This window comes from Harpegnathos saltator, unplaced genomic scaffold, assembly GCF_003227715.2.
Source record: "Harpegnathos saltator strain DR-91 unplaced genomic scaffold, Hsal_v8.6 scaffold54, whole genome shotgun sequence".
In the NCBI taxonomy this organism is placed as follows: Eukaryota; Metazoa; Arthropoda; class Insecta; order Hymenoptera; family Formicidae; genus Harpegnathos; species Harpegnathos saltator.
The window spans coordinates 1,148,732-1,176,671 of record NW_020230360.1 but is presented as its reverse complement, the minus strand read 5'-3'; the positions used below and the strand labels follow the sequence as shown (position 1 = coordinate 1,176,671).

Sequence of the window (27,940 nt, the reverse complement as noted above, 5' to 3'; positions counted from 1 at the left end):
TCTCTCTCTCTGTCCAACATCAGCCGTCGGCCCATAGGCTATCTCTCTCGCTGGTGCCGAGCGGTCGCGCGAGTCGCCGAACAAGGCCGAGCGTGACTCTCTAGTTTCCGGCGCTTCCGCGAAGGATTCATAATGGCGCGCGAGAGAAAATCACGATACAACTGCACGTAGAGAATCGATCGTCCGACGAGCCCGAGTCTTCGCATTCGTCCACGGCTTTCCCGCGGACGACGCGCTTCGTCGTCAGTCCTACTGCCGCGTGTGCTTCGCATCTTCGTCGTTCCTCTCGCAGCCTCTGTCCTCACGCGACGCAGCACGGCCGCCATGCAGGCGCAACAGCAGCCGCAGCAGCAGCAGCAGCAGCAGCAGCAACAGCAGCAGCAACACTCGCAGATAGCGGGCACTGGTGTGATACTGAAGATGAACGAGATACAGCAGCTGTCGAATGTCGGTATGTATTAAAAACGGCCGCCTCGCCTTTCGAAACAACCTCGCGAATAGCGAAATGCAGCTCTTCGGCTATCGGGCCGAATTACGCTTAGCTGCACTCGTTCTCGTCATTTTCTCACGACACGCAGAATGTCCGCATTCTCGTCATTCCCTGCGTGGCTTGCATCTTGTTTTGTCGTGTCTCCATCTCTCTCTCTCTCTCTCTCTCTCTCTCTCTCTCTCTCTCTCTCTTTCTCTCTCTCTCTCTCTCTCTCTCTCTCTCTCTCTCTCTCTCTCTCTCTCTCTCTCGCTCGCTCGCTCGCCCCTCGGGCTTACGGGATATATTTGTTTCCTTTAAAGTGCATGTAGTATAGCCGAGTGCAGTTGGAGGGAACAGCTGTATGGAATACTTTCCTCGCTCGCTCGCGTGCGCAGATGGTGCGAGAAAGTGCAGCTAGCAAGGTGCACTTTCGATGCTCAGAGAGGGATATAACGGGTGCACGTTTTGCAGCTTTTTTTATCGGAACGCTGATTGATCGACTGTAAATAAACTCTGTTTATCGAGACTAGAGGGAGAAAGAGAGAAGAAGGGACCGAGGGGGGGGGGAGAGAGAGAGAGAGAGAGAGAGAGAGAGAGAGAGAGAGAGAAAGTCTGCGCCGTCTTCAGTAAATTCGGAAGATTACAGCTTTACGTACGTTGTCCCTCATTCATTCGCAGCGATTCGCTCTCGAGAATGATTTCTGGAATCTTGGCGAATAGATCTATCGTGTACAGATCGTCGTACGATCTATCTCCGTGACTTGGAGTCCCACCGAAAATGCCGAGTCGCGTTACGAGATCAGGCTGTTACTTGTGTAACTAGCTGTAGCGGCGGATTAACGACGGCATCTTCAGCCGCCCGGTCGGATTCGTTTCTATCACGGGCTCGCATTCTCGATACTCACGTCGCTTCATATCGCCTCGTAGATTTTGTGTTCACAGCGAGCGCGCTACACGCGTATGTACGAAAGGGAGCTGCTGGGTAGACGCTTTCGCCTCGGCGTTTCATTTCGACCGGACGCCTCGAATACACATACCGTGTGGCGCAAAAATATTCGTCTTTTTTCCCCCCCCCCTCGGTTTTTCTCATAAACACACCGGTGTCGCGCCATCCGTGTGCACTTTTGCTACCCCTCCTTCAATAGCAGGTATCCCTCCGCTCCCGACCTGATCCCCCTTCCTGCGCCCCGTTCACCACTTCCTCCCTTTTGGTTGAACGCGACAATGGAATATTCCACTGGGTACCTATTCCATCTGCTCTCTGCACCCAGAGGGGAAGCCTCTCCCCTCTCCCTCCTTTCGTCTGCCCCTCTTTATCGTTATAGCTTCTCCCGCTTTGATTCCTCGCGGGGCAGGAGCGTAGGTAGCGATATTGTTGTCGGGAACATGTTGATTCGAGTGTGCAATATTGGGCATTGATCGGCCACGAGATCGCAGTCGATTAAAATGATCGATAGATCAGTGAAGATCTATTAATCAATTGTCGTATGTGATTTAATCGTTTAAATTTTGTGAGAAATTAATTACCAATCAGAATATAGTAAAACTATAATAATCGGTTGAAACAATGATTAATGATTATTCAGACGCAAATTATGTACGATTTATGTTAATTTTGATTATCTTACTCAAGCGAAATTGTTCAACCGACCAATGCCCAACACTGGTATGTCGTTGCTACTCGTGGTTTCTCAAATAAAAAAAAATTGCAATCGGATGCAAATTCATTACCAAGATGCAGCTGTTCATTTTCGCCCGAGACATTTAAACGTTTGAGTTTGCTCGTGAATTGTGAAAATCTGATTCTTCACTTTATGAAACGTTCCTTTTCGCCGTCGAGAGAAAGCTGGATTTCCTAGAAGCGTCCAATTTTACAAGAATTTCGCAGCGCACACTCGTTTGCAGAATTGTTTGAATTTTTCCTCCCGACGCATTTTCGAGACGTAACCGACGTGCCAAAATGAAATGACTCAATTTTTCCATGGAATGTTACCCAAATAGACAAAAAGATATTTTTTAGACTTCTGGAAGATATCTTGCAATGTTTTGAGATATCTTACATTTTTTTCCGAAAAAGATCTTTTAGAGATCTAAATGTTAAAGATATCTTTCAAGACATCTTTTACATATCTGTAGATATCTTTTAGAAATTCTATAAAGATATCTCCAACTAAATCTATTTAGATATCGTTTAGACAACTTCTAGACATCTTTTAGATGTCTACAAGATATCGATGTTTACTGGGTAGTTGCTTTCCAAAATGCGCCGAAAAGAACGTGTTTAAACAGTCATTCACGTGGCATGATACATGTGGTTTTCATTCACTAGTCTGGACATTTTTCTTCTTGCGGTCTGGAACGTAGTCAATAATCTAATCAGTAAGTTTAACTTGCACGAATAAACTAGAAACGAATTCTCTCATTGGATTATCTCGTGCGTTCCAAACTGCCTCGAGGAAAGATATCGAGATCGTACTGAAACCAAATGTACACGAAAACGATAGTCGCGAACATCAAACGCATTCTTCATGTCTTTCATATCCTTCGTATATTTTTTGTCCATGTCTCTTTGACGATGATTTCCAACTTCAGGTATGAAACGTGTATCTTGATGCGTTTCGAACGAAGATTCTAACAAAGAAATTCCTTTTCCGCACGAACTACCATGAATTATCATAAATTAATAATCCCGAATAAAGTCACGACGGGGATGCCTTCAAGAAACACAACGGTTGCTCGACAAAAGTTCCTCGGTAAAAAAAGACAATTTGCTCAGTAAGAATTATGATTGGTGTATACCTTTCGATTTTCCAAAAGCCGATCACTCGACACCTGTTGTGTCCTCTGGGCTCTTATTCTCGAAAATTGGTGAAAAACATTATATACGATATTTCATCAATGTGACAATTTAATTGGCTGAGAATCGTGAGATCTAGTGACATTCGTGAAATATCGTATGCGACATTTTTCAAGAATATAGGCTTTGAACGTAAACAAATTGTCCGACGAGATAAAAACTTACACGGTGCGCGAGGGCGCCCCAGTGCGTACGCTCCTGCGTTTTCCTTCGTTCCCTTCGTCGCCGCCCGTGTCGTCGCGCGACGCGTCAGTCCGCTATAGCGCCGGCCAATCGGCTCGTCCGCGCTTCCTGCTCTCTTCAGAGCAGAGAGGAAGGGCAGAAGGTGATCTAGGCAGAGTATATTCGTAGCGAAGTTCGGAAATGAAACGTAACTAGGCGGACGAGAACTAGATCCGCGTTCATAAACCGAGAGCGACGTTCTTCACGTTGGACCAAGTGCGCGAGAGGAGAGAAAGAACAGAGCGCAGTGTTGGAGCATAGTAGCTGAGACTAGTCCTCGTGTCATATCGTCTTGGAAGCGTCGTGAAGCATCAGGATGAGCGTGCACGTTGCGGAGAAGAAGGGCAACACGCTGAAAGGCACGAACGGGCTGATCGCGGCGATCGAGAACGAGGACGGCGACTGGCAAAATGGACAGAACCTCTTGCTGGTCACGCAAGAGCCCCAGAGCAAGGAGATGATCGGCCTCGCGGACAATCAGACCATCAACGTGGCCATCGACACCTACTGTTCGTACATTATCCCGGATATCATCCCTCCCTCGGTCCGCTCGCCGAATGTCGCGGAATCGGCCGGTCGAGTTCGCGGAGAAAGAGCGAGCGAGAGAAGAGTGAGAGAGAAGGAGGAAGAGGAGGGGGGCAGAGAAAGAGAGAGATGTTTGTTTGGCTTTGTGGTTAATTGCGGATCGATAACGCAATATAATCGGCGCCCGTTCAACGTTTCGCTCGCTCGCGCGAGTCGCACGAGCATGTTTTGCGTCGATGATTCGGCACATGTCGGCTTCCTGCGTGGCTTTTCCCACGTATAAATAATAATGCGATTAACGCGCGACGCGGCCTCTCCGATGGCCATGAGTCAGAGCTCGGCTTGGCCGGCTCGCACGGTTTTCCGGTTTCGTGAGCTTCAGTTTTTCCACCGAGCTCTCTCTCGCCTCGGCGAGTCGCCGCTCGTTCCTCTCGCCGGCCACGACCCCGCGCTCTCGCTTTTCCGCCGATACCGGCGTGCATCGCGACGAGCTCTCTCGCAGCTGTCGCAACACGCTGGCGTGCGTTCACACGCAACGCGCGTACGCACACACACACACACACACACACACACACACACACACACACACACACACACACACACACACACACACGCGCGCGCGCGCGCGCGCGCGCGCGCGAAATGCTTCGCGCATTTCCGTCGCTTTTGTAGGATCGCCGCTGTGAACTTTGCTGTTGTCGTCGCAAAAGCGACGAAAACATTTCCATTATTCATCGGGCGGATGGGTCGCCGTTACTTACGATGCTAAATAAAGCGACCGAACAATATGGGTAGGCGCGCGCGACTGCGAAAATATCTTCGTCCAGCTGGCCGAACTTGAAGTAAACTCGGCTCGTGCGCTGTTAAACACCCATACCGAGACCTCACGCATCGTCTTCTTGCCTTTTATTTCAGGGTTGTTGGAACTCGCGCACAGGGAATACCAGGCGGGAGATTACGAGAACGCCGAGAGACACTGCATGCAGCTATGGCGACAGGAGACAAACAATACCGGCGTTCTGCTGCTGTTGTCATCCATACATTTTCAGTGTCGTAGGCTGGATAAGTGAGTATAGTCGTCGTCCTTCGACGTACTAATTCCGATTTAATCCTCGCCGATACGTTATGAATTGGGATAAACTCGGATATGATGACCATAGGCTGCAATTTCTCCGATAATTGCTGAATAGTTCAGCATCTTTATAATCATTCCCAAAGACACTTCATATTTACAATAGTTTATGTGCATACACTATTCGAAGTAATATTATTGCAAATATTATGTCGCGTTTTTACTTTCAATTGCAACTGCAAAATCTTACATATGTGTATTTACCAAATTGCTGCAATGTCGAATAAATTACAGTTAAGCTGTGATCAACGTTAGACATAACGAAGCTATGTCAATTATAATGCATAATAAATTATAGAATTATAGCATAATAAATTATAGAATGATAAATATCATGGCCGTCTTTCCCTCACAGTTTGGTGGCCCACTTTTTTTTTTTTTCCAGGGTAAGTTTGCCAACTCAATCGATGAAATATATTAGCATCAATACTGCTAATTATAGATAGCGTCATTGATTCTTACTACGTGTATATTATAAAATATTAATATAATTACGAAATGAATATGTGAAATTATAAGTTTTTTTTTTGTTACTTTACAAAATGTTAGGTACATATTTAACATAAAATATAATCAACTGACCCATAATGCTATGGAACGGCTGTCTTTTCCTAAAGAGCCAGATAAGATTTAATATTTGAATAATGTAAAATTTCTATGAAGTATTTTCTCTTTATTTTCTCTTTAGCTTCGATAGAGTATTGCATATTTCAGACTTCAGTAAAGTAATACACCAAGTGCTGTTAAAAATAATGACAAAAATAAAGTATGTTTTCTGTATCCTGAAAAAAACTATGACTATCTTGTCCGAGTTCCTCCAATGAAAATCAACCAACCAGTAACGTTGTATCGGTATTATATTTCCTATCTGGCAATTTATAAGTATAATATAGCGACTGCAAGTGTAATGTAACATTGCGTATAACAATTACGTTGTAGAGCATGAAATTCTAATACGTGATGTTACTGTTAGCTTTAACTGCGCCTGCGCGACACGAAATAAAAACACAGCCCTCTGCATTTCAGATCGGCGCATTACAGCAGCCTAGCAATCAAGCAGAATCCACTGTTGGCGGAGGCGTACAGCAATTTAGGCAATGTGTACAAAGAGCGTGGTCAACTGCCAGAAGCGTTGGAGAACTATCGTCATGCCGTTCGGCTGAAACCTGATTTCATCGACGGCTACATCAACTTGGCCGCGGCGCTTGTGGCAGCTGGTGATATGGAGCAGGCCGTTCAAGCATATGTTACAGCACTGCAGTACAACCCCGTGAGAAAATCGACATTACGCCCCTATTACGAATTTTCCAGTAATTCACGCGTAGCGAAACGCGAGGAAGAAGAAGAAGAAGCAATGGCCTCCGAAGGCTCGTCTTTTCTTTGAGTCGCGCGGGACTTAATGGTCTGTCGCTTCTGTAAAATTCGATTCGCTTCAAGTTGCACTCTTTGCCGTGTAATGAAATGATCTTCGCTTCTCTCTCGTTCGATTTTCCCTCCTTGACTTCTCTCTTCTTGTCGGGTCGCCGGATCCATCGGAAGAGATGTCGAGTTTCATTAATCTTTTCTTAACAAGCGGGATAAACCATGCGAGAATAATTGACATATTTCGCCTGTTCCAGGACCTTTATTGCGTGCGGAGCGATCTTGGTAATCTTTTGAAAGCATTAGCAAGACTTGACGAAGCCAAGGTACGTTTTAGAACTGTCGCCATTAGTTGGTAAACTAATCTGACGCGTCACGCACATGGCCGCGAGCATCTTTACCCCGGTCAAGCTACAGACGGCGGAACATTTGAAGAAGAATTAGCGTAAGCCTATACTCCTTGAACTAGGACTTCGTTACGGGCGTCTTAATCCTTTAAAATCCGATTCACCTACTCATTCCCTCTACCTAAGCCTTGAGAAGACAGCCTTGCCTCTCCTGAATCTCGTAAACAACAGAGATTGATCGATTCCCCGGACGCAGCGCCTAGATCAAGGAGAACAGAGGAACCGATGATACATCATGTTACTCTCGTGACCAAGAGACATTCCGCCGCCCTCGAGTCTCCGTTGACGTCTTGACGGGGTACAAATGCGTCGCGCGTATGTGCACGAGCTACAGCACGCAGTTCTTCGTGGAATGAGCGGGCTGAGCGGAATACGTTCGCGTCGTTGCGACGAGAAGCTTTCACTCCTTGTCGAGCAATTTGCAAGCGCGGCGCGCGACTATCCGTCGTCGAGGTCAGCCCTCCCCCCGTATGTTCCGAATCTCCCTTATTCGATAGCCATCCTCCTATGGAATAAGCGAGCTCAATAGAGAGTGACAATGAGAGAGAGAGAGATAGATAGATAGATAGAGACGCATGAAAAAGCGCAATCGCGCGCGTGCTCTCGACGGCGGATTGAGGATCGCGCGCGTCCCTCCATCCTGTGAAACCGGATGCATACCGCGCTTCACGTCACCGGCAGAATTCCACAATCCGCCGGAAGCAACGTGAAGCGACGGTTTTAACCCTAAACAATATAAACCGTGCCTGACAGGGACAGATTTCCATTCACGAGAAGCTCGCAAGAGTCTGCGACTCCTTTCTTCCGTTTGGAGAATCGCGACGATCGCGATCGGATCTTCCGAAGTGGCGATCCGACTTTTCAGTCGCGTGGCGATTGCAAATTTAGAGCTGAGAACCGTACGAGAAAAAGAATACTTTATAATGTTTAGGGTTACTGTCGAAGTAGAGCCGAGGAGAGCATTCTTTCTGGCACTGCGCGTTTTGCAGTAACACCGAGATCGATGATCGTGATACGGATCTCTTTTTGCCAAAGACACATGGTGTTGCCGCAAATCCTAGGTTGCTTGCCGGTCCCATCCGTACGTGCGCGTGCGCGCGTGTATGTGTTGCGCGTGCGAGAATTTCGATCGATTTCACGCCGAGAAGTCGATGGGCCCGGCAGCGCGCGAATTTTGTAGCGAATGAGCTGATCCTGTCTCTTGTTTGAGGGTGTACGACTCGCTGTGGTCACATTGCGCACGTGCACCGCCACGTGCGCGTTTCTTTCAGCAGTTTCATGTTGTCATGATTGAATAAGAGAGGGAGAGAATCTATGGTGTGTATGGTAACATCGGCGCGAGATCACTTGACCGAGGCTGTCTCTCTTGAAATGTAACGACGCGAGAGTTGTCACACGCGATGTAAAGCAACGCGACGGTATTTCGTCGACGGTGAGACTGCATCTTCAACCTTCCCGACGCGAGATCTCAAGTTGGGAGTCTAGAAGAATACGGTAAATGCATCGAGACACGCATGAGCGATAATTGTCGCTGTTTCTCCGGGTAACATTTAACAGCAGCGAGAAATTCGCGGCGAGTCTCGCGAGTCGAATCGACGACTGAAACTCGAGCTTGATCGGTCAAGTGGTCTACTTCAGCAGCGCGGCGCGGCGACGACCGATGAGGGCGCGCCTGTAAGAGCTACGTATCCTTCCCGTTACACTCGCAGCACTTTGCGTTGAACGCACCTTGCGTCGTGTCGCGTCGCGTCGATTGACGAAGCGCGGTTTATAGATGCGCCCTCACGCGGTCCTGAAAGTCACAGCAACGAGGAAAGCTTCCCGTTACATTTCCCGCTATTCCCGAGAACTGGCTGGTACGCTCGTCCGTTTCCCGCCGAGCTCGGTCAGCCATCTACTCTCATTAACTACGCGATAGTTTTCACTCCTGTGCGCGCGACACGGTATCATGATTACATCGACGTACGTTCAGAGAAAAAGAGAGAACGAAAGAGAGAGAGAGAGAGAGAGAGAGAGAGAGAGAGAAATAGATAGATAGATAGATTGATGGATAAAAATTCGCTTCAATCGTGAGAAGGATCCTTCCCGAGGCGTCGGCCGCAGTCAACGACAGTTAGAGCAACAACAACAACAACAACAGCAGGAGCAGCTGGCTGACGAGCTCGGCGGAGCGCGTGTCGCTTCACTGACACGCGACTTTTCCAATTCTTTGTGTCTACACACACACGTATACAGAAAGAAAGTAAAGAAAAAAGAAAAGAAATTTGCAAAAAAGAAAAGATAAAAGACAATGAGAGAGAATGAGAGAGAATGAGAGAGAGAGAAAGAGAGAGAGAGAGAGAGATTGAGGCGAGGAGTATCAGTTGAAGAGACATTAACGCAGCTGTCTTGTTGTTGTGGATGGGATGATCAACTCTAGGAGGGGAAGTGCAGGAGCAATGTGAGATTGGTCGGTTACCGCGCCGGTTCCTTCGTCAAAGGGTGAATCTGAATCTGGTTATTCAGTAACACACTGTCTCTCGGTCTAAGTTTATTATGAGAGCTTGCAAGCCGTACCTACCGAGTCTCAGCCTACCGAAGGGTACACTGCAGGTAAAGTAATTCCCAAGGTCGGTCTCTAACGACTTCCAACCAGTCCCGCTCCCTCCCGAGGCTCTCGACCCTGTGAAAAGGGCAGAGTCTTACCTTTTGTATCCCATGGCCATTCTAGGTGTAGCGAAGCGAATTTACGAGAGCGAGAGAGAGAGAGAGAGAGAGAGAAAGAGAGGACGGCGGACGATGCGTTGAGAGAAAATGCGAACTCCTAACTCGGAAAGAGAAACCGTTTCTATTGTCGCGGCTAGCCGGACTTTTGAGCGGGAAGATTCAAGGACACTCGGGTCTCGGGTTACTCGGTCGCCCCTCACGTTCATGTTGCTTTGTATTTCACGGTCGCGAGAGACGACGGTCAAATCGTCCAGAGTGCAAATTGTCGCGCTGGTTCATCAGCGTCGATGTCTCGTCAACCGAGCAATTTTCCGTGTCTGCTTCGGCGAAGAGGTCAGTCTCGCGGGAAGATCTGACGCGGCGCATCGAGTCGTCTAACCGTCAGAGAAAGAGAAAGAGAGAGAGAAAGAGATCGGTCGGTCGGGAACACGAGAGGGAGCCGCACACGTCGCTCGCGTCGAGTTCGCCCCATAGTCCTCCGCTTTTTCTTCCCTCCATTCCAGGTACCGCACCCCGCAGAGACCGGCCGACTGTAAATGCCCTCTTACTTATTGTTTAGGTACGGATTACTCTGTTCAATATAATGCAGCCCGCCTCTCGGCACGCGCGATGAGTATCCACGCTGAATCCTTAGAGTCGTCATCCCGTGTCGTCGCCGGTTGTCAGGCTCTTAGAGATCCTAGACGTCGCTCTCGCAGAGCGTTCAGCAGCAGCGCGGTAGTTCCGCGTCTCGAGCGTGAGTTCAGAAGGAGTACACCCTGAACATCGCGATCGCTGGCGTGCGACCTTCGGCGGGCGGTCGAGCCCGCCGGACGCATTCCGGGGGTTCTGGCCGTGCGCCGGAAGTCGCGCGCGTATTCCTAAGATGACGCCTCTAGCGCGCACCCCAACACCCTTCATCCCGGACTGCCCCACGCTCCCGCCCCGAGAACGCATTGTTCAGCTGACTCGCGAGGCGACCCTCGCTCGCTCTGTTTCCACTCCTTGCCCTCTTCTTGCCTTCGGCCAGCACTCGAAGAAGACGTTGGGAGCAGTAGGAAGGAGTCAAGAAGTCGAGAGCGGATCCCTCGCGGGATGTGTTTACCTCGAAACGCATGCAGAGAGACGCGTCGCGGAGGAAGTATCCTTCCCTCTCGCGTCACGCGGAACCAGATCGTCTCCACGCTCGTGGATCTTCCCTTTCGGTCACTCATTCATCAACAGCTTTCCCTCCAGCGAGCTTCGGTTCTTCGTGATACTTGTCGACTGAGATCTCACTGAAATCGTTTACCCTTCAATTATTCCAGCTACTGTCTCTTTACTTTCGCAGACGCTTCAACTGTACACGATATCTACACTCTTGTGTGACGTCACTCTGAAAACTATCATACATTTACATTGTGCATTACATAAAATTCACCGACATACAGATACCTCGATATTTCCACAAAATTCCCGACGATCTGATACTCGAGCCTCAGGAACCGAGGGAAGGAAGCACCGCGAGAGGTCGCCAGGAAGACCAATCGGGACTTGGGCGGCTACTACACGAGAAGACGACGAGTCACCGAGTTCGAAGACGACGAAAGCGGCGAGGGTGGGAAGACGTGCGAGGAAAGGAAACAGAAAGGGTACAGGGTGGCACAACCCGTTCTTTGTTTTCGTCGAGCTTAACGACGAGAAGGTGAAGCGCGAGATTGTCAGAAAAAGACGAAAGAACGGGGGAGTGCGTGTGAATGTGAGAGAGCGAGAGTGTGAGAAGCTGCGGCGCGGCGATGGGAGGTCGGGCATAGCGCGCGGCGCGCGACCCTTCGAGTTCGCGAATGAAGCCGCTGTAAATTGCATTCTGTTTCTCTAGGCGTGCTACTTGAAGGCGATCGAGACGCGACCGGACTTCGCGGTCGCCTGGAGCAACCTCGGATGCGTGTTCAACGCTCAGGGCGAGATATGGCTGGCGATACACCACTTCGAGAAAGCGGTTGCGTTGGATCCGAATTTTCTCGACGCCTACATCAACCTTGGCAATGTGCTGAAGGAAGCTCGTATCTTCGACAGGTTGGTTCTCACCCTTTTTCCGTTGATTATTAGAAGTGAGACGCATCAGGTGCGTTTACGACATTCAATGTTTGTACGGCTGTTGAGTGGTTTTGTCCTGAACGTTATATGTTGAGTGAGCAGTCGCCATTTTTCTCATCATAAATATTCGTCGCTACTTTTACTGGTCAGTCTCCGATTCAACATGGCGCAGTCCATGAATGAAGAAAATAGTCATATAAATTTAATCATATATATAGTGGGAAATATGTCAAGGATGGTGTAGAATACATTGCAACAGACACATATGAATTATATTTATAAAAATATTTAATAACTACGAGACACACAAGTGTGTGGACGGGCCGTGTAATATTCAATACATTTATCTGACACTTTTTTTCTGCGCAACAAAATCGTGCAAAACTGAAGTTGCGTTCATTGTACATCTCTACTGCTCACTAACCCGCTCACTCATCGGATGCTCAACTGTTGAGTTTCATGAATGCACCTATTTTTTTCTTACGTCGGTCAGATGACAAAACTCATCGAACGATAAGTTTTGATCCATTCGCATCTTTGTCAATTTCACATTGATATCAAATGAGAGACTAGTGAAAAACATGAAAATACAAAAATATATAGATAAGAGTTAAAGTTGCAATGAATACTTGCAATTTTCGCTCTTATTGTCGTCACATATTCTTGTATTTTGACTTGTAATCTTAAAACTCGTAATGATTCATCTTAAAAACACATTTTTAAAGTAATGAACTTGACTAGATGCACCAGTGCCTACTAAACCGCTATTCGTTCTCAAGTTTATTTTCGGATATTATGGAGATCGTTTCATTGGCTGCGAAGTATCTGAAGACAGACGTAAAAGATAATCTTAAATATAAAAGCAGACTATATAATACTGGCCTTAGTGTGCACTGTTGTATCTCAATCTACTTCATGATAAAAATCTGCGATCAAAAAGGTATTCTCGTATCTTTCAATAGATGTGAATGCAAAATGAGCGGATACGTCCGCTTTCGAAACTTTATTCTCGTACTCCATATATAAGGAATTTGGAATTAAAAGGACATTCATTTTCGCATATGCATCCAGAATAAGAATTGATTCCAATGGGTTAATAGCATGAGACGATGTAAATTAAGCTCTTGACTGACAAATTGAATTTCACAGAAATGCTTAAGCTGGCAAAAGTGAATTTCCAAAAGTTAAGCAATGTCATTCAGATTTTGTGTCTAGGGATTTCTGCTGAGACCAATATTTACGAATATGAAGTCGAGATTTTTCAAATTCAAAGTGGTGCACCCAACGTTACGACGAAAGAATCACAATTTTATTTTATCAAAATAAAACTAGACATCTGTTACGAAAAAAAGTTAATTAAAAAAGTGAAAATATGTAACATTTTTATCTGAAATCTATAAAGTAAAAAATAATAAATAGAAATATGATTTATAACAATTATTTATGTAACATGTAGATAACACTTCTTTTTGATCGTCTATATTAATTTGAAGACTTGCCATTTCGAATTTATATTTTTAAAATTTGTCAGTGAAAAGAGCGACTTAAAAAAAACATTTCAAAGTTCTTGTTAAACTTTTGTAAAACATTTGTTTCAATTTTAGGTCAGTTATGTTACATTCATTTTGAATGTTGAAATTCATTATTGAATAAAGCGTTTCCGAAAAATTTGAATATTCAATCTCAGAAATATTGAATTAGTAATATCAAAACGCAATATTGCATTTTTGCCAGTCAAGAGGTTAAAGTTCTTGGCTGCTTCTCAGAAGCGAGAAGATACGACGAAATAATAAGATAAGTCGATAAAACGACACTTGCGATCAATCGAACAAACTTCTAAAATAGTCCGGACATTATCATTTCTTTTTTATTCTAACAATCGACAAATTATTGTAGAATTAAGGTAACACGCAATTCACACCTTAATCTATCTTTTCCCATGATTTTGATTTTGATTTTGATTCCCATGATGAATCAGGTTAATTTTACAGTTATTTACTGTCCGAGAAGAAAAGTGTCTAGACTGTTTTGCAGATTCGCTCGATCGATTACAAGTGTCAGTTTGTAACCATTATTTTTTATTTATGTGTTTTGGCCTTGCATTTCCTCGCTTCGTGCGTATCATAAATCAAGATGGCCGTGGCGAATAGCCAGGAGCCTAAATTCCTGAGATTTTAACCGCAGGATCTCGAGGTTCTCATCCATATTGTAATTCGCGGTCCTTTCGCCGCGTTTATGTGCTCTCGCTGGCTTCGAGGAGTCACACGTGGCGGCTTGGCGAAGATCAAACGAGCGAGAGCCGCGACGCGAGGGAGAAAATGCTCCGCGTCTCGAGTTCGAATCCCGCTACTTCCAAATTCGGCTGTTTTTATTCGCGAGACTACTACTCCTTTCGTATGACGTAACCACACACACGGGACTCTCCGAACGGTTTGACGATTTTTACGTAAGACAACGCGGAATCGATTAACACGCACAGTTTGATCGACCGGCGGCTTGGAGAACCATCTCACTGCCGTCGGTCTTAAAGTCTGTGCGAAATAAAAAAAAGTGACCTTATAGTTATTCGCCGATGCATCGCACAGTGAATCATCGGTGGCAGTCAAGGGTCGCACAGAGTTCCTTTTCTCGCCATTTTGCTTCGCGACATCGCTTCCCGCTTCGCCGGACGCTCCGACAGCAGCGCAGGATGCGGTAACGCGCCTGAGATCCCGGTAATATCGACAGGAAGGACTCCGTTTCGCGAAGCACGCTGCGCGAATTTTCCGATCAGACGAGAGTCGGAGGGCGAAATCTCGTGCGGGTGCGCTGAGGACCTCTCCGCATTCGTCATGCACCACCCGGGCACAGCGCATGAGCTGTGTGCCGAGCGAGCGGCGAGGATCGATATTCATGTAACGTCCTTTTCAAGTTCATCGTCCTCCGCATCTGGACGAGAATTCGGACAATGCACCGTTCGTTCGCAATTCACGTTGGATGCGCAATTTTTCGTCAACCTAACCGACCGGCGAGACGACGCGTCGTTTGCACGTTAATAACCGGCCGTTTCTTCGCCCTTCCTCTGCTTTGTAACGATAATTTCCGTCGATGTATCTGCGTCCTTTTTTGTACCCTCGGCAGCGGCGTTTCTATTCTCGTCGTCGTCTTCTACACCTTGACGGATCCATACATACATTTACATGTAGTTAACTCCCGGCACGTTCTCGACTCCCGTCCCCGCCGTCGCCGCGCTCGTCTCGTGGCTCCTCGGGGCCTCCAAGGACTGCGGCTTGTGAAATCCGCTCCCACGCGACGTAATACGTTCATCTCCGCGGTTGTCCTCCAGCTCTCGACTACAATGTGGCGCCGGTCGGTCTCTATCGATCCCCCGCCAAGATTCCTCTCAATGGCCGTCGGAGAAATAAAAGAAATCATCGCGTCTTCCGCAATACCACCTCCGCCCATGCGATCCACGTTGCCGAGTGCCGCTTATGTGCCCTTCCCTGCCCCAGTCTTCTGGATATTAACTCTCGGTCGATGGTGTTAAAATATTTCAATGCCACGAGCTTGATCAAGATAGATAATCGTGCTAATAAAATTAATTAAAAGATCCAACGTCGCGCTTTACTTTGGCCCTCGACTTCTTTTTAGATATTTTTTCATCTCTTTGTGATGGCACACAAACACACACATATAGTGTATAAATATATATGTACAGGGTGTGTCCAAAGATAAGGTCAACCAACTAGGAGTTTCAATAGTACTATGTACTATGAATAAACTTTTATTTGTATTTGCTATGATTTAGCAAATATACAGCGCTTTTTGTACAGAGAACGTTGAAACTTCATAATATTTCGAAAAATACACCTTTCCGAAAAAAATGTCCCATACAAAAGTTGTGAGATTTTAAGTGACGCATTAATTAGTAAAATTAGTATGATTGTTGAATAGCGTTGTCAAGGTAATAGCGTAAAGATCACATAATCTCGAAAGCGCAATCTAAGGTCATGCTACTTTTATCACTTAAATCATTTAAAATCCTACAACTTTTGTACGAAACATTTTTTTCGGAAATACATATTTTTCGAAATATTAAGAGGTTTCAACATCCTCTATGCGTCAATATAAAACACTATATTTATTAAACCATAGAAAATACACAAAAAGTTTATACAGGATGTTTAAAAAAGGTTCAAGGCTTTAAGAGCAGATAATACAAAATGGAAGAAAAAGATCCTAATAAACATGAGTCTAAAAATATTGTCGGAGTTGCGAACAATTATTTATTTTAATTAAAGCAAATGACTTACTCGCTTCTGATGCTTTTGCACTCTCTGATGTAATTCGTCTATGTTATTTATCGGTGAAGAGAGAACTGTACACATATGCTCTGAAAAAAGTTTCTTCGCTCTTGCTCAGAATGCAAACGAATATCTATTTTTTCCCGTTTATACATAAGCTTCACCAGGTTGTTAGTCACATATCCTCGTGAACAATGAACAGTCGCAGAGAACTATCGTAAAGTTCTCACAATACGGTAGGAATGACGTCTAATCAAAAAATGGCAGAAACGTATCTTTTTCACATATGGCCGTGCAACAAAAATGAATAAGTCACTTGCTTTAATTAAAATAAATAATTATTCATAATTCCGACAATTTAATTTTTCTTATTTTATTTTCTTATTTATTTTATTATTCTTATTTTCTTAATTAATGTTTATTAGGACCCTTCTTCCTTCACTCTGCGAGTACTATTTGCCTCTAAAGTCCTGGACACTTTTTCCAAATTCCCTGTATACATTATACATTCTGCTCAAGCTCCTCTTTCACCTCCCAGTTGCTTGATCTAATCTTCTGACACACCCTGTACATGCATAGATTATGGAAATGGCTCGGGCCGAAAACAAAAGCGCTCTCGTAAAAAGCGCGCCGGCGAATTCGACTCGCGGCGATAATGGATCGCGCGGAGCGCGTTTTCCTCCGGCGGCGGGTATTCTCTCACGCACAAAGTGGGAGGAATTCGAGGACAACTATCGATTCCAGAAGCCGCTCCGCCCCCACGGAGGGAGCCCTTTTCGCTCCCTCCCTCCCCCCCCTCCCCCTTGTGTGTGTGGGAGGATACGCGTGCTCGTTGACGGCTGTCGCGAAAAAGCCCGCTCGCGAGTTAAGCGGCTTTTCTCCTGCCGCCGACGTCGCGTGACGTTCCCTGGAGGCAGCCGACGTTCTCGCGGCTAGCCGTTGCTGGAGGAGTCGCCGTGCCGTGCTTGTGTAATTCCTCGGCTTCCTCCACTCCGCTGCCGCTGACCGACGCGCCTCTGCTAGTGCGGCCGTCCGATAATGAAGTGGATCCTCGGGTCCACGTGGGCCCCGAGGATCATCATCGCGGCGTAGCGTAGCCGTGGACGAAGGGAGCCGTGGCTTGTGCGCTTGTGCGACGCTCTTCCTATCTCTCGCCGCGATTCCCGCATTATCCGCGCATCCTTGGACCCGTGCAGGCCTCGCTTCAGCGTGCGCGCACGCCAAAAGGAGATACGCTCGGTGGATCCACGGAAGGAGGGTCTCGCGCGAGATCCTCGTGCGCGTCTTCGCGTCTTCGTCGCCCGTCTCCGACTTCGTGCGTCCGGCATGCATCGGCCGGGATTGTGATCGGACGGAGGAACACCTGGACGGAGGAGCGTGTACTGTTGATTTAGGCGAGCTGCTGGTGTAACAATTCGCGGTGAGGCCAAAGCGGTACTCGCTCCGCTGGTGTCCACACTTTGCAGCTCGACAACTCGCAGTAAAACCACGTTTGTTGGTAGACCCCTCGAAAGACACAGTTCAATTGGCCATGAACGTCACGGTCGCAGCGCGAGCTGCTGGTACCCAGCCGAATACATCCGAGGGAGTTCGAGTATCGTAACTCATCCTTTAGCGCCAGTCAGACCTCGCTCTATCCAGGTATTCTTACGTCGACACGATGAGAGCAAAGAACGAAGTCGCTATTCTTCTAGGCACGCCGTTGCCGCAAAGAAATCCGTGGATCCCCGACGCTTAGCGCTTCCTTCAGGACGTGCTTCGCTGTTTGCCCGCGCGGTGTATCTTGCATGAATACGCGCTTCCGAGTTGTCCTCTCCGCGAGACTCCTCGGCTACCGGGATCCCCGCGTCCCAGTCCCCGAGGACTCGCCCATCCGAACGAGTCGCCGCGTTGTCAAGGACTTGACTTCACTCCACGCACTCGGACCCGTGCACTTCGGCATCCGCGGATCCAATCCAGCCGGGATGGGGAAGGAATGGACTGCCAGTGCGTGGTCGTCTATACGGTGATCTCGCCCTCGACCACTATCGCGCCCGCGCTTCGCGTTCAGATCGAGGATACTCTCTCGCGACCCAGCACCCCTGGATGCGTCTCCTGGATCAGGCACTACGTTAAAAGGTTCATCAGATTCTGCCCTGTGTGCCCTCGACTGTTTTACTAACGGCTTAGTCCTTATATCATTATTACCCAGTCGCCGTGGCGATTGGGATGTTGCGGGTGTAGCCTCCGCGGATGCGGAAGGACAATGTTTACTTGGTTATCGATGCCTGATTCCTTCGCGCGGCTGGGAGTCTGTCTCTAGCGGGAGTCAAGGATCGGACGTTGATAATCATGCCCGAACTATCGACTGTTACAGAGCTGTAGCGGCTTACCTGCGTGCATTGAACCTCAGCCCCAACAATGCGGTCGTCCATGGAAATTTGGCGTGCGTTTACTACGAGCAAGGGTGAGTGAATCATTCTGTGTCTAGTGTTCACGGGTGGGGATGGGTTTGGGTACAAACTCTCGAGATGCGACGGTGACCGGGATTGTCACCGGCAACTTTGACGTATCATTTAATCTTGGCATATCTTCAGGGTGTTTGGAAACAGGGGGTTTAGGACTTTGAAGGCTTTGAAGGATAGTGCTCACAAAATAGAGGAAAAAGGTTCCAGAAAGAAAACATGGGTGGAAAAATTAATGTTATTGGAGTTATGAATAATTATTTATTTTAATTAAAGCAAACGATCTACTCGCTTCTGGTGCTTACAAAGTTTACAGAACATTTTCTGCGTGTTCTCCTATTTCTATGCATATTTTATCGGAAGACTCCACTATGCTCTTAAGAAGTCCCCATAAAAAAAAATTCCAGATTTAAATCAGGAAAGTGAGGGAGCCATAAAAGACCGTCCAATTCATCTCTCACCAAAAGACCATAAATGGCAGACGAATTACATCAGAATACAAAATGCCTGTCATATAGTTAGAACAAAACCGGAAATTTTTGAAAGTTCGCAATTCTATAATATGTAGAGATAGAAGGACATGTAGAAAATATTTTTTAAATTTTGTAAACAGTAGAAGCGAGTAAATCACTTGCTTTAATTAAAATAAATAATTGTTCATAACTCTGGGCAAGATTTAGTTGTCGACTCATGTTTGTTAGGATCTTTTTCCTCTGTTTTGTGAGTCTGCCAGACTGCCTTAAAAATTCTGCATCTTTTTTTTTAGACACCCTGTATATCAGGTGCTCGCAAAAGTTCGTAAAATTGCGAATAAGTGGAAGTTATTGCGAGTTGACGATTTTGTCTTTTTACGAAGTTTTATAAATTTAAGAAGGTGCTCACTCGCGACTTTGAAATTTATCTACGGCATTTTAAGTAACAACGTAACCTCATTTTAGATAAAAATGGAACCCGATAAAGTGCATCTACGCCATTGTACGTTTTTTTGTTTTAACAAAAAGAAGACTGCTGCGAAAACAAAACGCTTACTCGCTAGCCCCATCTGATTTATTCAGATCAATGCACAACACGGCTTATCCGGTGCACGATTTGCTAATGCTGAGGAAGTCCGAAAATGGAAGGAGGGGTCGATAATTTCATTGCGTCAAAAGATGTATCGGTCTTTAGAAATAGAATTAGACAACTGCATGAGATGTTGCGGAGATTTTGATGAAGATAAATATGTATAGTTTCCTTTATTGTTAATTAAATAAATATATTTAAAAGTCTCACAAATTTTTGCAAGCATCTGCAATATAATTAATATGTGGTGTATAATTAAGCAATATAATTAATATGTGGTTAATATTATTGTATAAACATTATTTAAAAAAAGTTGATCCTCTATAGGAAATTTTTTAAACCTCACGTAGCGAGCGCGTTAAAAACATCGGGGAAATTAATTATTATAAATATTTGACCTTTGCATAATATCTAATAAATTATTAATAATATTTAATGATTTACGGACTTGCGCGTTAAATGGATGTTGCACAGACTGACCTGTCGTTCAGTCATAATAGTTGAGAATGAAAAATGTCCACCTTGTTGAGACGTATTGCGTGAAACAAAAATCCACAAAATTGCAAGAATGTTATCTGATTCATTACTGAGGTGATTCTGTGTATAAAAATTAAAGAAGCATTTTTCTCAATCAGGAAAAGTAAACAAAAGTCAACTCATTTAATAATAATGAGATATTTAAAAAAAAATTTTGCAGCATAGAGTCTCTCTAATTTTCGAAAATGGTTTGTGGACGTTGCGTATACAATTAACAGGTCGAATAGCCGGGCTCGTTAAAAATTCACTAACAGATTGAGCGCGCCATCTTGGATGGCACGATGAAACCCGTTGGGCGTACTCAAGGACGTTGAAACTCAAGGACGGAACAAATTTCAACAAGTCATAGAAAATCTTGCTACTTTTATGAATGCATTTAATGTTATTATCGTTCAATAAGCTTTTAGTGAACAACCATTCGTGAATACTCAATGAACGTGTTGTTTATATATTAAATATAGACTCGCAGTTTCTAATGCTGTGTGACATTTAATGTCCAGAAATTATTACGAAAATAATATATTTATTTATCGTTATCCTCTTGAAGCAAATAACTTACAAACATTTTTTTTAATGTTGTAACTTTTATATATATAGTTGTCTTGAGTTTATCTTAAAGTCCTGTAGAAGTATTTAAAAATGAACTTGAGATAATCTTAAATACGTAAAGATTTGTTTTTGAACGCTGGCCTAAGATAAACAGTTGACTTATTGATCTTTGAAGAATATCAAAGATGGTTTATTTATAGGAGCAAAGTAGGATGAAATTGATAACAAATAGTTCTATCGCGTGAATCACGATTTTCTGCATACGATACACCTATTTTGCAAGTAACTAGATGTAGAATTTGCAATAAAATTATTTAAAAATACCGGTCCTCTGCCGGTATTTCTGATACTCTGAAAGCACCGATGTCGCACTTTCTGATTCTTCACGCTATCACAACGTAACCTCGCGAACAAATTTTCACTTTGTACAATTCCATGCATATGAGCGTGAGAAAATATTTCTTTATTATTGTATTTTCGTATAATATTAAATAAAACTGTACTTAAGTAATTACAATATTCGAATGAGATATATGTATAATAAACACGAGGACAGATCTTAACGCGTAGCAACTTCAACTGGTCGATAAATAAGACATACACAGCCGCGAATGTATGACCCAATAATTGATCAAATTTAATCGGAAAATCCACTTTGGAAGAAAAGTTTTCGTGTCAGAACAAATACTTAGCTTTTTTTTTAACTTAATCGAATTAGGACTTTTATAGTATTCTACATTAATATGTTTGTAAGAGTCTGTAAATACAACATGACTCGCGCTAGATTAGTTATACAAAAAAAAAAGAAAAACGGAAAAAGCACCTCCAAAGCGCGGCTCTCTGTTTCAGTCGGGAGACTTGGTGATAGTTATTTATTCATTCAAAATGTCTTCTTTGCAACTGACTTGAGCAACTTATCTTGAGAGGCTTAACGAACGTTTGCGTTCAGTGTACCAGTCCAAGATATTCATTGAGCATTCAATGAGCGGTTCTACTAAATGCATGCAATGTATTACGACTGAACTGATGGGTAGAATTTTCAAACAGTACAATTGAAAGGTTCGAGAACCTTTTCACTTTCACCTACTCATGCGGCTCATTAATAGATCCGATAGTCTCTCGTCTTCAAATAAAACAGTTCATCGATTTACCTTTGATATCGAATATTTTATTATTCATTAGTACGACTAAAGAAAGAATCTGATAAGATCTCATCTCTTATTTAATGAATGAAGTTTCTTCGATAAAAATGAAAGTTCCTTTGCTCTGTAGGAACTCGTTAAACTGAAAGATAATTGAGACTGCAAACAGAATTGGAATATCAATCCCAATTCATTCTATTTACATTTACATCATTCGTCTTTGATGTTGCAGGCTTATCGATTTGGCCATCGACACATATCGGCGCGCTATCGAGTTACAGCCCAACTTCCCAGATGCGTACTGCAATTTGGCGAACGCTCTCAAAGAAAAGGGCCAAGTGGTCGAAGCGGAAGAATGTTACAATACCGCCCTCCGGCTCTGCCCTACACATGCTGATTCTCTCAATAACTTGGTGCGCAATTACACCCTCATGTACTTGATATAGGAAATATTGATCGAGTATCGCGCGAACGATGGGTGAATCGTGTTGCTCTCTTTTTGTTTTAGGCCAACATAAAACGCGAGCAGGGCTTCATCGAGGAGGCAACTCGTTTGTATCTCAAGGCTCTGGAAGTATTTCCGGAATTCGCGGCCGCCCACAGCAACCTCGCCTCCGTTCTGCAGCAACAAGGAAAACTAAATGAGGCACTGATGCATTATAAGGAAGCAATTCGCATACAACCGACTTTCGCCGATGCTTATTCAAATATGGGTAACACGTTGAAGGAAATGCAGGATATCCAGGGTGCTTTGCAATGTTACACGAGGGCGATACAAATCAATCCGGCTTTCGCCGATGCTCATTCCAATTTGGCATCGATCCACAAGGACTCCGGCAACATTCCCGAAGCAATTCAGTCCTATAGAACCGCGCTGAAACTAAAGCCGGACTTCCCGGACGCCTATTGCAATCTAGCGCATTGCCTGCAGATAGTATGCGACTGGACCGACTACGAAGCCAGAATGAAGAAGCTGGTATCCATAGTTGCCGAACAGCTGGACAAGAATAGATTGCCCAGCGTGCATCCGCATCATTCCATGCTCTACCCGCTGTCGCACGAATTCAGGAAGGCAATCGCTGCTAGACACGCGAATCTTTGCATCGAGAAGGTGGGTTCGCACTCATCGAATTCTCAGCGATCATTTAACAAGACGTTTCCCGTGTCAATTAAACGTCTCTAGCAGAAGTAAGAAAGTAAAAAATATCTCCCATTCTTGAAAAGCACGTCGAGATAAAGATACGCGTCGGTAAAGTGACATTACGATCGATTGGGCAGATTTATAAAACTTTTATCTTTTTCCTTCTGATAACAAATAGACGCAGTATTAACGTGACATGCGACTTTTACGACGTAACTGCGCGCTTTGTCATATTAATTTTACAGTTATTTGTCGATTATATCGAAGCAAGGAGAAGGTTTTCAGAACATCTTAAGAATCTGCGCTCGATTGATGTGTTTTTGTTTCAACATATTTTGCAAGAATATAGAGAACATTTTCTGGCTTCTAAGTCGTTCGTTGAGATGGCTGTTGAAGAGGAAACGGGAGTTTTTTTAATTATATCCCGTCTTGTTCGTCAGTTTTCATGTATCTTCGTTGTTATCTTCGTTGTTATCTTCGATCATCATTACTTATACACCAAATATGATTCATTGCAGATTCATGTGCTGCACAAACAACCGTACAAGTATCCACGAGCGGTTGGAATTCGATTGAAGATTGGTTACGTATCGTCCGATTTCGGCAATCACCCGACTAGCCACCTGATGCAATCGATCCCCGGTCTGCATGACCGCGAGAAAGTCGAGATATTCTGCTACGCGCTAAGCAACGACGACGGCACGACCTTCCGCGCGAAGATTGCGCGTGAGGCCGAGCACTTCGTTGACCTGTCGCAAGTTGCTTGCAACGGCAAAGCTGCCGATCGCATCAACGCGGACGGTATCCATATTTTAGTGAACATGAATGGGTACACGAAGGGTGCTAGAAACGAGATATTCGCACTACGACCGGCACCGATACAGGTCATGTGGTTGGGTTATCCTGGCACCTCTGGCGCCACTTTCATGGATTATCTCATCACGGACGAAGTCACCTCGCCGTTGGAGCTCGCCAATCAATACAGTGAGAAGCTCGCCTACATGCCGCACACCTACTTCATTGGGGATCATAAGTACGCGAATTTCTTTTACTAAGATCCTTTTGCCACGTTCAGAAAAAAGACGTTGAGATATAAAAAGATTTATACGGTAGTGATTTGGCGAGAATAATATTTTGCATCCTGCGTAAGAGAGGAGGGATTTTTATCGTACAATTTGCTCGTCTTTTAATCTCGCAATCTTCTATTTTTAGACAAATGTTCCCACATCTGAAGGAGCGCTTGATCCTGACAGATAAGTTGAACCAAAAGGGCAAAGTAGCGGACAATGTGGCAGTGATCAACGCTACCGATCTTTCTCCGATGATCGAGAACACACTGGTGAAGGAAATACGCGAAGTGGTAGTACCGGACGCTAAGAACAAACCCGTCGAAATTTCTTTGAAGGTGGCAGAGTTACCGACTACCACTCCGATCGAGACAATGATTGCTTCGGGCCAATGCCAGATGTCCGTGAACGGTGTCGTTGTGCAAAACGGCATGGCCACCACGCAAGTGAACAACAAAACTGCCACCGGCGAGGAGGTGCCTCAGAATATCGTCATTACGACCAGGCAGCAATATGGTTTGCCCGAGGACGCCGTTGTGTACTGTAACTTCAATCAATTGTACAAAATCGACCCTCTCACGCTTCATATGTGGGCGCATGTAAGTAGCCGATCGAAGGTCACATCAAGAGTCCTTATTTGTGCGAGTCTAAGCCACGAATCAGAATTTTTGATATCGTGGCCTGACCGAGACGACCGACTGAGGAGTAGTCTTGGAACATTGGCTCCCATCGTATCGCACTGTATTTAATATCTCCGACTAATTTGATTTCAGATTCTAAAGCATGTGCCGAACTCCGTGTTATGGTTACTCCGTTTTCCGGCGGTCGGTGAACCCAATCTCCAGGCGACCGCACAACAGTTGGGTCTTGCACCAGGGAGGATTCTCTTCAGCAATGTCGCCGCCAAGGAAGAGCACGTAAGACGAGGCCAGTTGGCTGACGTATGTTTAGACACTCCGCTCTGTAATGGACACACGACGAGTATGGATGTTTTGTGGACTGGGACGCCAGTGGTCACGCTGCCGGGCGAGACTCTGGCTTCTCGCGTCGCCGCTAGTCAATTGAATACGCTTGGTTGTCCGGAATTAGTGGCGCGTACGCGCCAAGAGTATCAAGATATCGCCATCAGGCTCGGCACCGATAGAGAATAGTGAGTACCTCGACATTCCCCTTCCATGCTGAACTCGTTGAATTTATGGATCATGGATAAAAGGATCATCTCGCTCCGGAAGAGCGAATGATAATCAGCAACATGCGTAAAACTTTCTTTCTTCCAGCTTGAAAGCCACTCGAGCTAAGGTTTGGAAGGCTCGATCGGACAGTCCACTGTTCAACTGCAAGTTGTACGCGATGGGTATGGAGATGCTGTACACGAAGATGTGGGAGCGTCACGCGCACGGAGAAAGTCCCGACCACGTGTCGGCTGTCGAGAAGAACGACAGCCAAAAGTCGTCGAGCATGTCCTAAAAGGTTTTACTTTTACGACACGCCTCACGATCATTCTACTCAGCTTCGACTCCTCGATTAACGGTTTCTCTTTCCCGGAGACTTTAGCATTTACACGAGCAACCACGGCTAATATCACATTACTTCCACTCCAAATCTCATATAAATTTTCGTATCTTCGCCGTTCCGACTCCGCTGTTTTTGTACGATAAATTCATGGAGCTTAGGATAGACAGTAGTAGACGTTGTAATATATACCGCATATACAACAAGTCCCCGAGTACGTGTTGTTGAAAACGTCGAAAAGTCATGAGTTGATTTCGCACGATATATCCGAGCAGTGCTCTCCTCTGTTGTTCTTGTTTAACTTTTCCTTTTGTAAATATTTCTTATTTTTCTTCCGAGCACTTATCGCAGATCCTGTTGAGTTGAATTTCCCGAGTAAGAGTAAGGTGACAAATCTTATTCGAAAACGCACGAATTTAAATAGAGAGAGAGAGAGAGAGAATGTTAGAAAAAGATCAAGAACACAGGGACAATATTGAAGAGGAGATGGTTTGAATGATGTTAATTGTAGAGAGAGGGACGCGCTATATGCGTTCCGTCTTCAAATTTCCGCTTCTTTCTGATTGTTACTTTTTCGCAGAATATGATCTCAACGATATCCGTGGAACGAAGTCGACGCATTATTACTTGTCGAATATTTCCGTTACATACTTGTTGTTAGCTGCAGCACTAGAAGAACGGCGATCGGGACGATAAGACGCTCGCAGGCTGCTATCGTGACGGTGACCACTTACGTATCTCCGGTATCACTGACACCACTCGCGCGATCGCGTTATCGTCCCACGATCAACGATGAATCGAATGCATTAAATGATCGACGACGCGATCAAATAACTCTTACTACCGACAGACTACTAACGCGTCACGACGTCGCCCTGGCGGATCACGAACTGCGATAGTCGAATTGTCCAAGAAACCGAGGAGGAGAAGAGCTTTGATGATGTTCCCAATCTGAAGTTTTAGGAACTACATTAGAAAAATCAAAGATAAAAAGAAGTCCAGAATTTGGAAGAAAAATTAAAAAAAAAATATACACTTATATATTTTACGCAAGAATTTCTTTTTGTAGGATTTAATTTTACGTGAAATTCACCGTAAGTTTGATTAATCGCGAATGAGAGTCCATTGTACATTCTGCTTGTTATTCTGCTCGTATCGATTTGACGAAAGAAAAAGAAAAGAAATATAAAGAACAACATCGTATCGAGATATCCATCCTCGCTTTCTGTAGACGATCCTTTTTAATGCGAGGAGATGTATCCCCGCGCACGTGATTTACCGAAGAATGCAAGGACACGTAACAAAGATTAGTGGCTAATCAAGTTCCTTATATTCTACTGTTTCTCTTACACACACACACACACATAATCATACACATATACACATCGCGAGAAGAATAAAGGACCGCAGGCTAGGAAGTAGTTTGTTCCAGAAATCTGAGACTCGAGGATCTAATAATTTGACGATCCTTCAAAACTGCGATCTCCCAGAGAAAGAGAGAAGGAATTTGAAAGTTCAAAGATCTTAGGCGATAGATATTCCAACAGAGTTTATAAAGAAAAAAAAATACCAGAGAGAGAGAGAGAGATATATATATATATATATATATATATATATATATAAATATCAAGACGTGAAGATTTACAAAATCCCTTAAAATTTCAACAACCTCAAAAGTCGAAGATTAAAGTTTCCAAGGATCCAAGTTTTTCGCGTTAGGTATGCAAAGTTGCTCTCAATCAAAGATCTCGTCTCGTCGATGTAAAGATCCAACAATCGTGTAAAAGCCGCGAGAAGCTGAGGAAGCCGATGACGAATTAAGAAACCAGAGAAAAGACAAGAAACACGAAAAATCGAGGAAGCTCACACACACACACACACACACACACAGAAGAAAATCGATCTGAGAAAAGATCCCCGGGGATTTTGGTAGGCGAGTGTCCTGGTTAGTGATTCCTCCGAGATCCTGCGAAGGGTCCTGTCAGGAGCGAAGTGTTGTTTAGCAGCCGCGCGGACAGCGATTTACGCAATTGTATTATATCGAGCGACTAATATATGATGATGTACGTGTAAATATTAAGGATAATTGTTAGTTATTTACAGTTAGATCGATTACAAAGACGGCGCGACTCGCGACAAGGATAAGCAGTAGCTGAGAAAAAAAGAAGATTATTATGTAGCGCACTGATGTACGTCTAGAGAATAAAGAACGATGAACGAGAAACGCTCTTTCAACGATGTGTCCCGGTTGCGCATTGATTGTATCCTGTGATTCGAGATATTTAGTTACGGTAAACGGGTGTCTCCCTACGGCTTGTGCTCGGCGGAGCCACGTGACTCGCTGGACACCGCTGCTGAGGGATAGGGAACACCTGAGAACGGGACTCATCATTAGTCCAGTAAATAATCTCGCTCAAGTAATTGTATTATATTTTCAATATGTTCTCCAGATTTAAGTATAGACACAC

The 27,940-nt window shown here is 44.9% G+C and overlaps 1 protein-coding gene across 4 annotated transcripts; it reads left to right on the top strand.

The window, feature by feature from the left end:
- Positions 1-93: 93 nt before the first annotated feature.
- sxc (O-linked N-acetylglucosamine (GlcNAc) transferase sxc) lies at positions 94-27,696 on the top strand. Of its 4 annotated transcripts, XM_011153317.3 has the most exons (13): positions 3,624-4,057; positions 4,989-5,139; positions 6,232-6,475; positions 6,825-6,893; positions 11,518-11,714; positions 18,375-18,464; positions 21,985-22,165; positions 22,261-22,863; positions 23,412-23,926; positions 24,106-24,232; positions 24,299-24,559; positions 24,734-25,110; positions 25,238-27,696. In XM_011153317.3, the coding sequence occupies exons 1-13, from the start codon at positions 3,865-3,867 to the stop codon at positions 25,425-25,427; spliced, it is 3,198 nt and encodes a 1,065-aa protein (XP_011151619.1). In that variant the 5' UTR covers positions 3,624-3,864; the 3' UTR covers positions 25,428-27,696. The 4 variants fall into 4 exon arrangements, with proteins under 4 accessions (XP_011151618.1, XP_011151619.1, XP_011151617.1 ...); XM_011153316.3 differs by lacking the exon at positions 3,624-4,057 and adding an exon at positions 94-451 and having other exon boundaries at positions 24,106-24,559; positions 25,238-25,427; XM_011153315.3 differs by having other exon boundaries at positions 3,865-4,057; positions 24,106-24,559.
- The last annotated feature ends 244 nt before the right edge of the window (positions 27,697-27,940 follow it).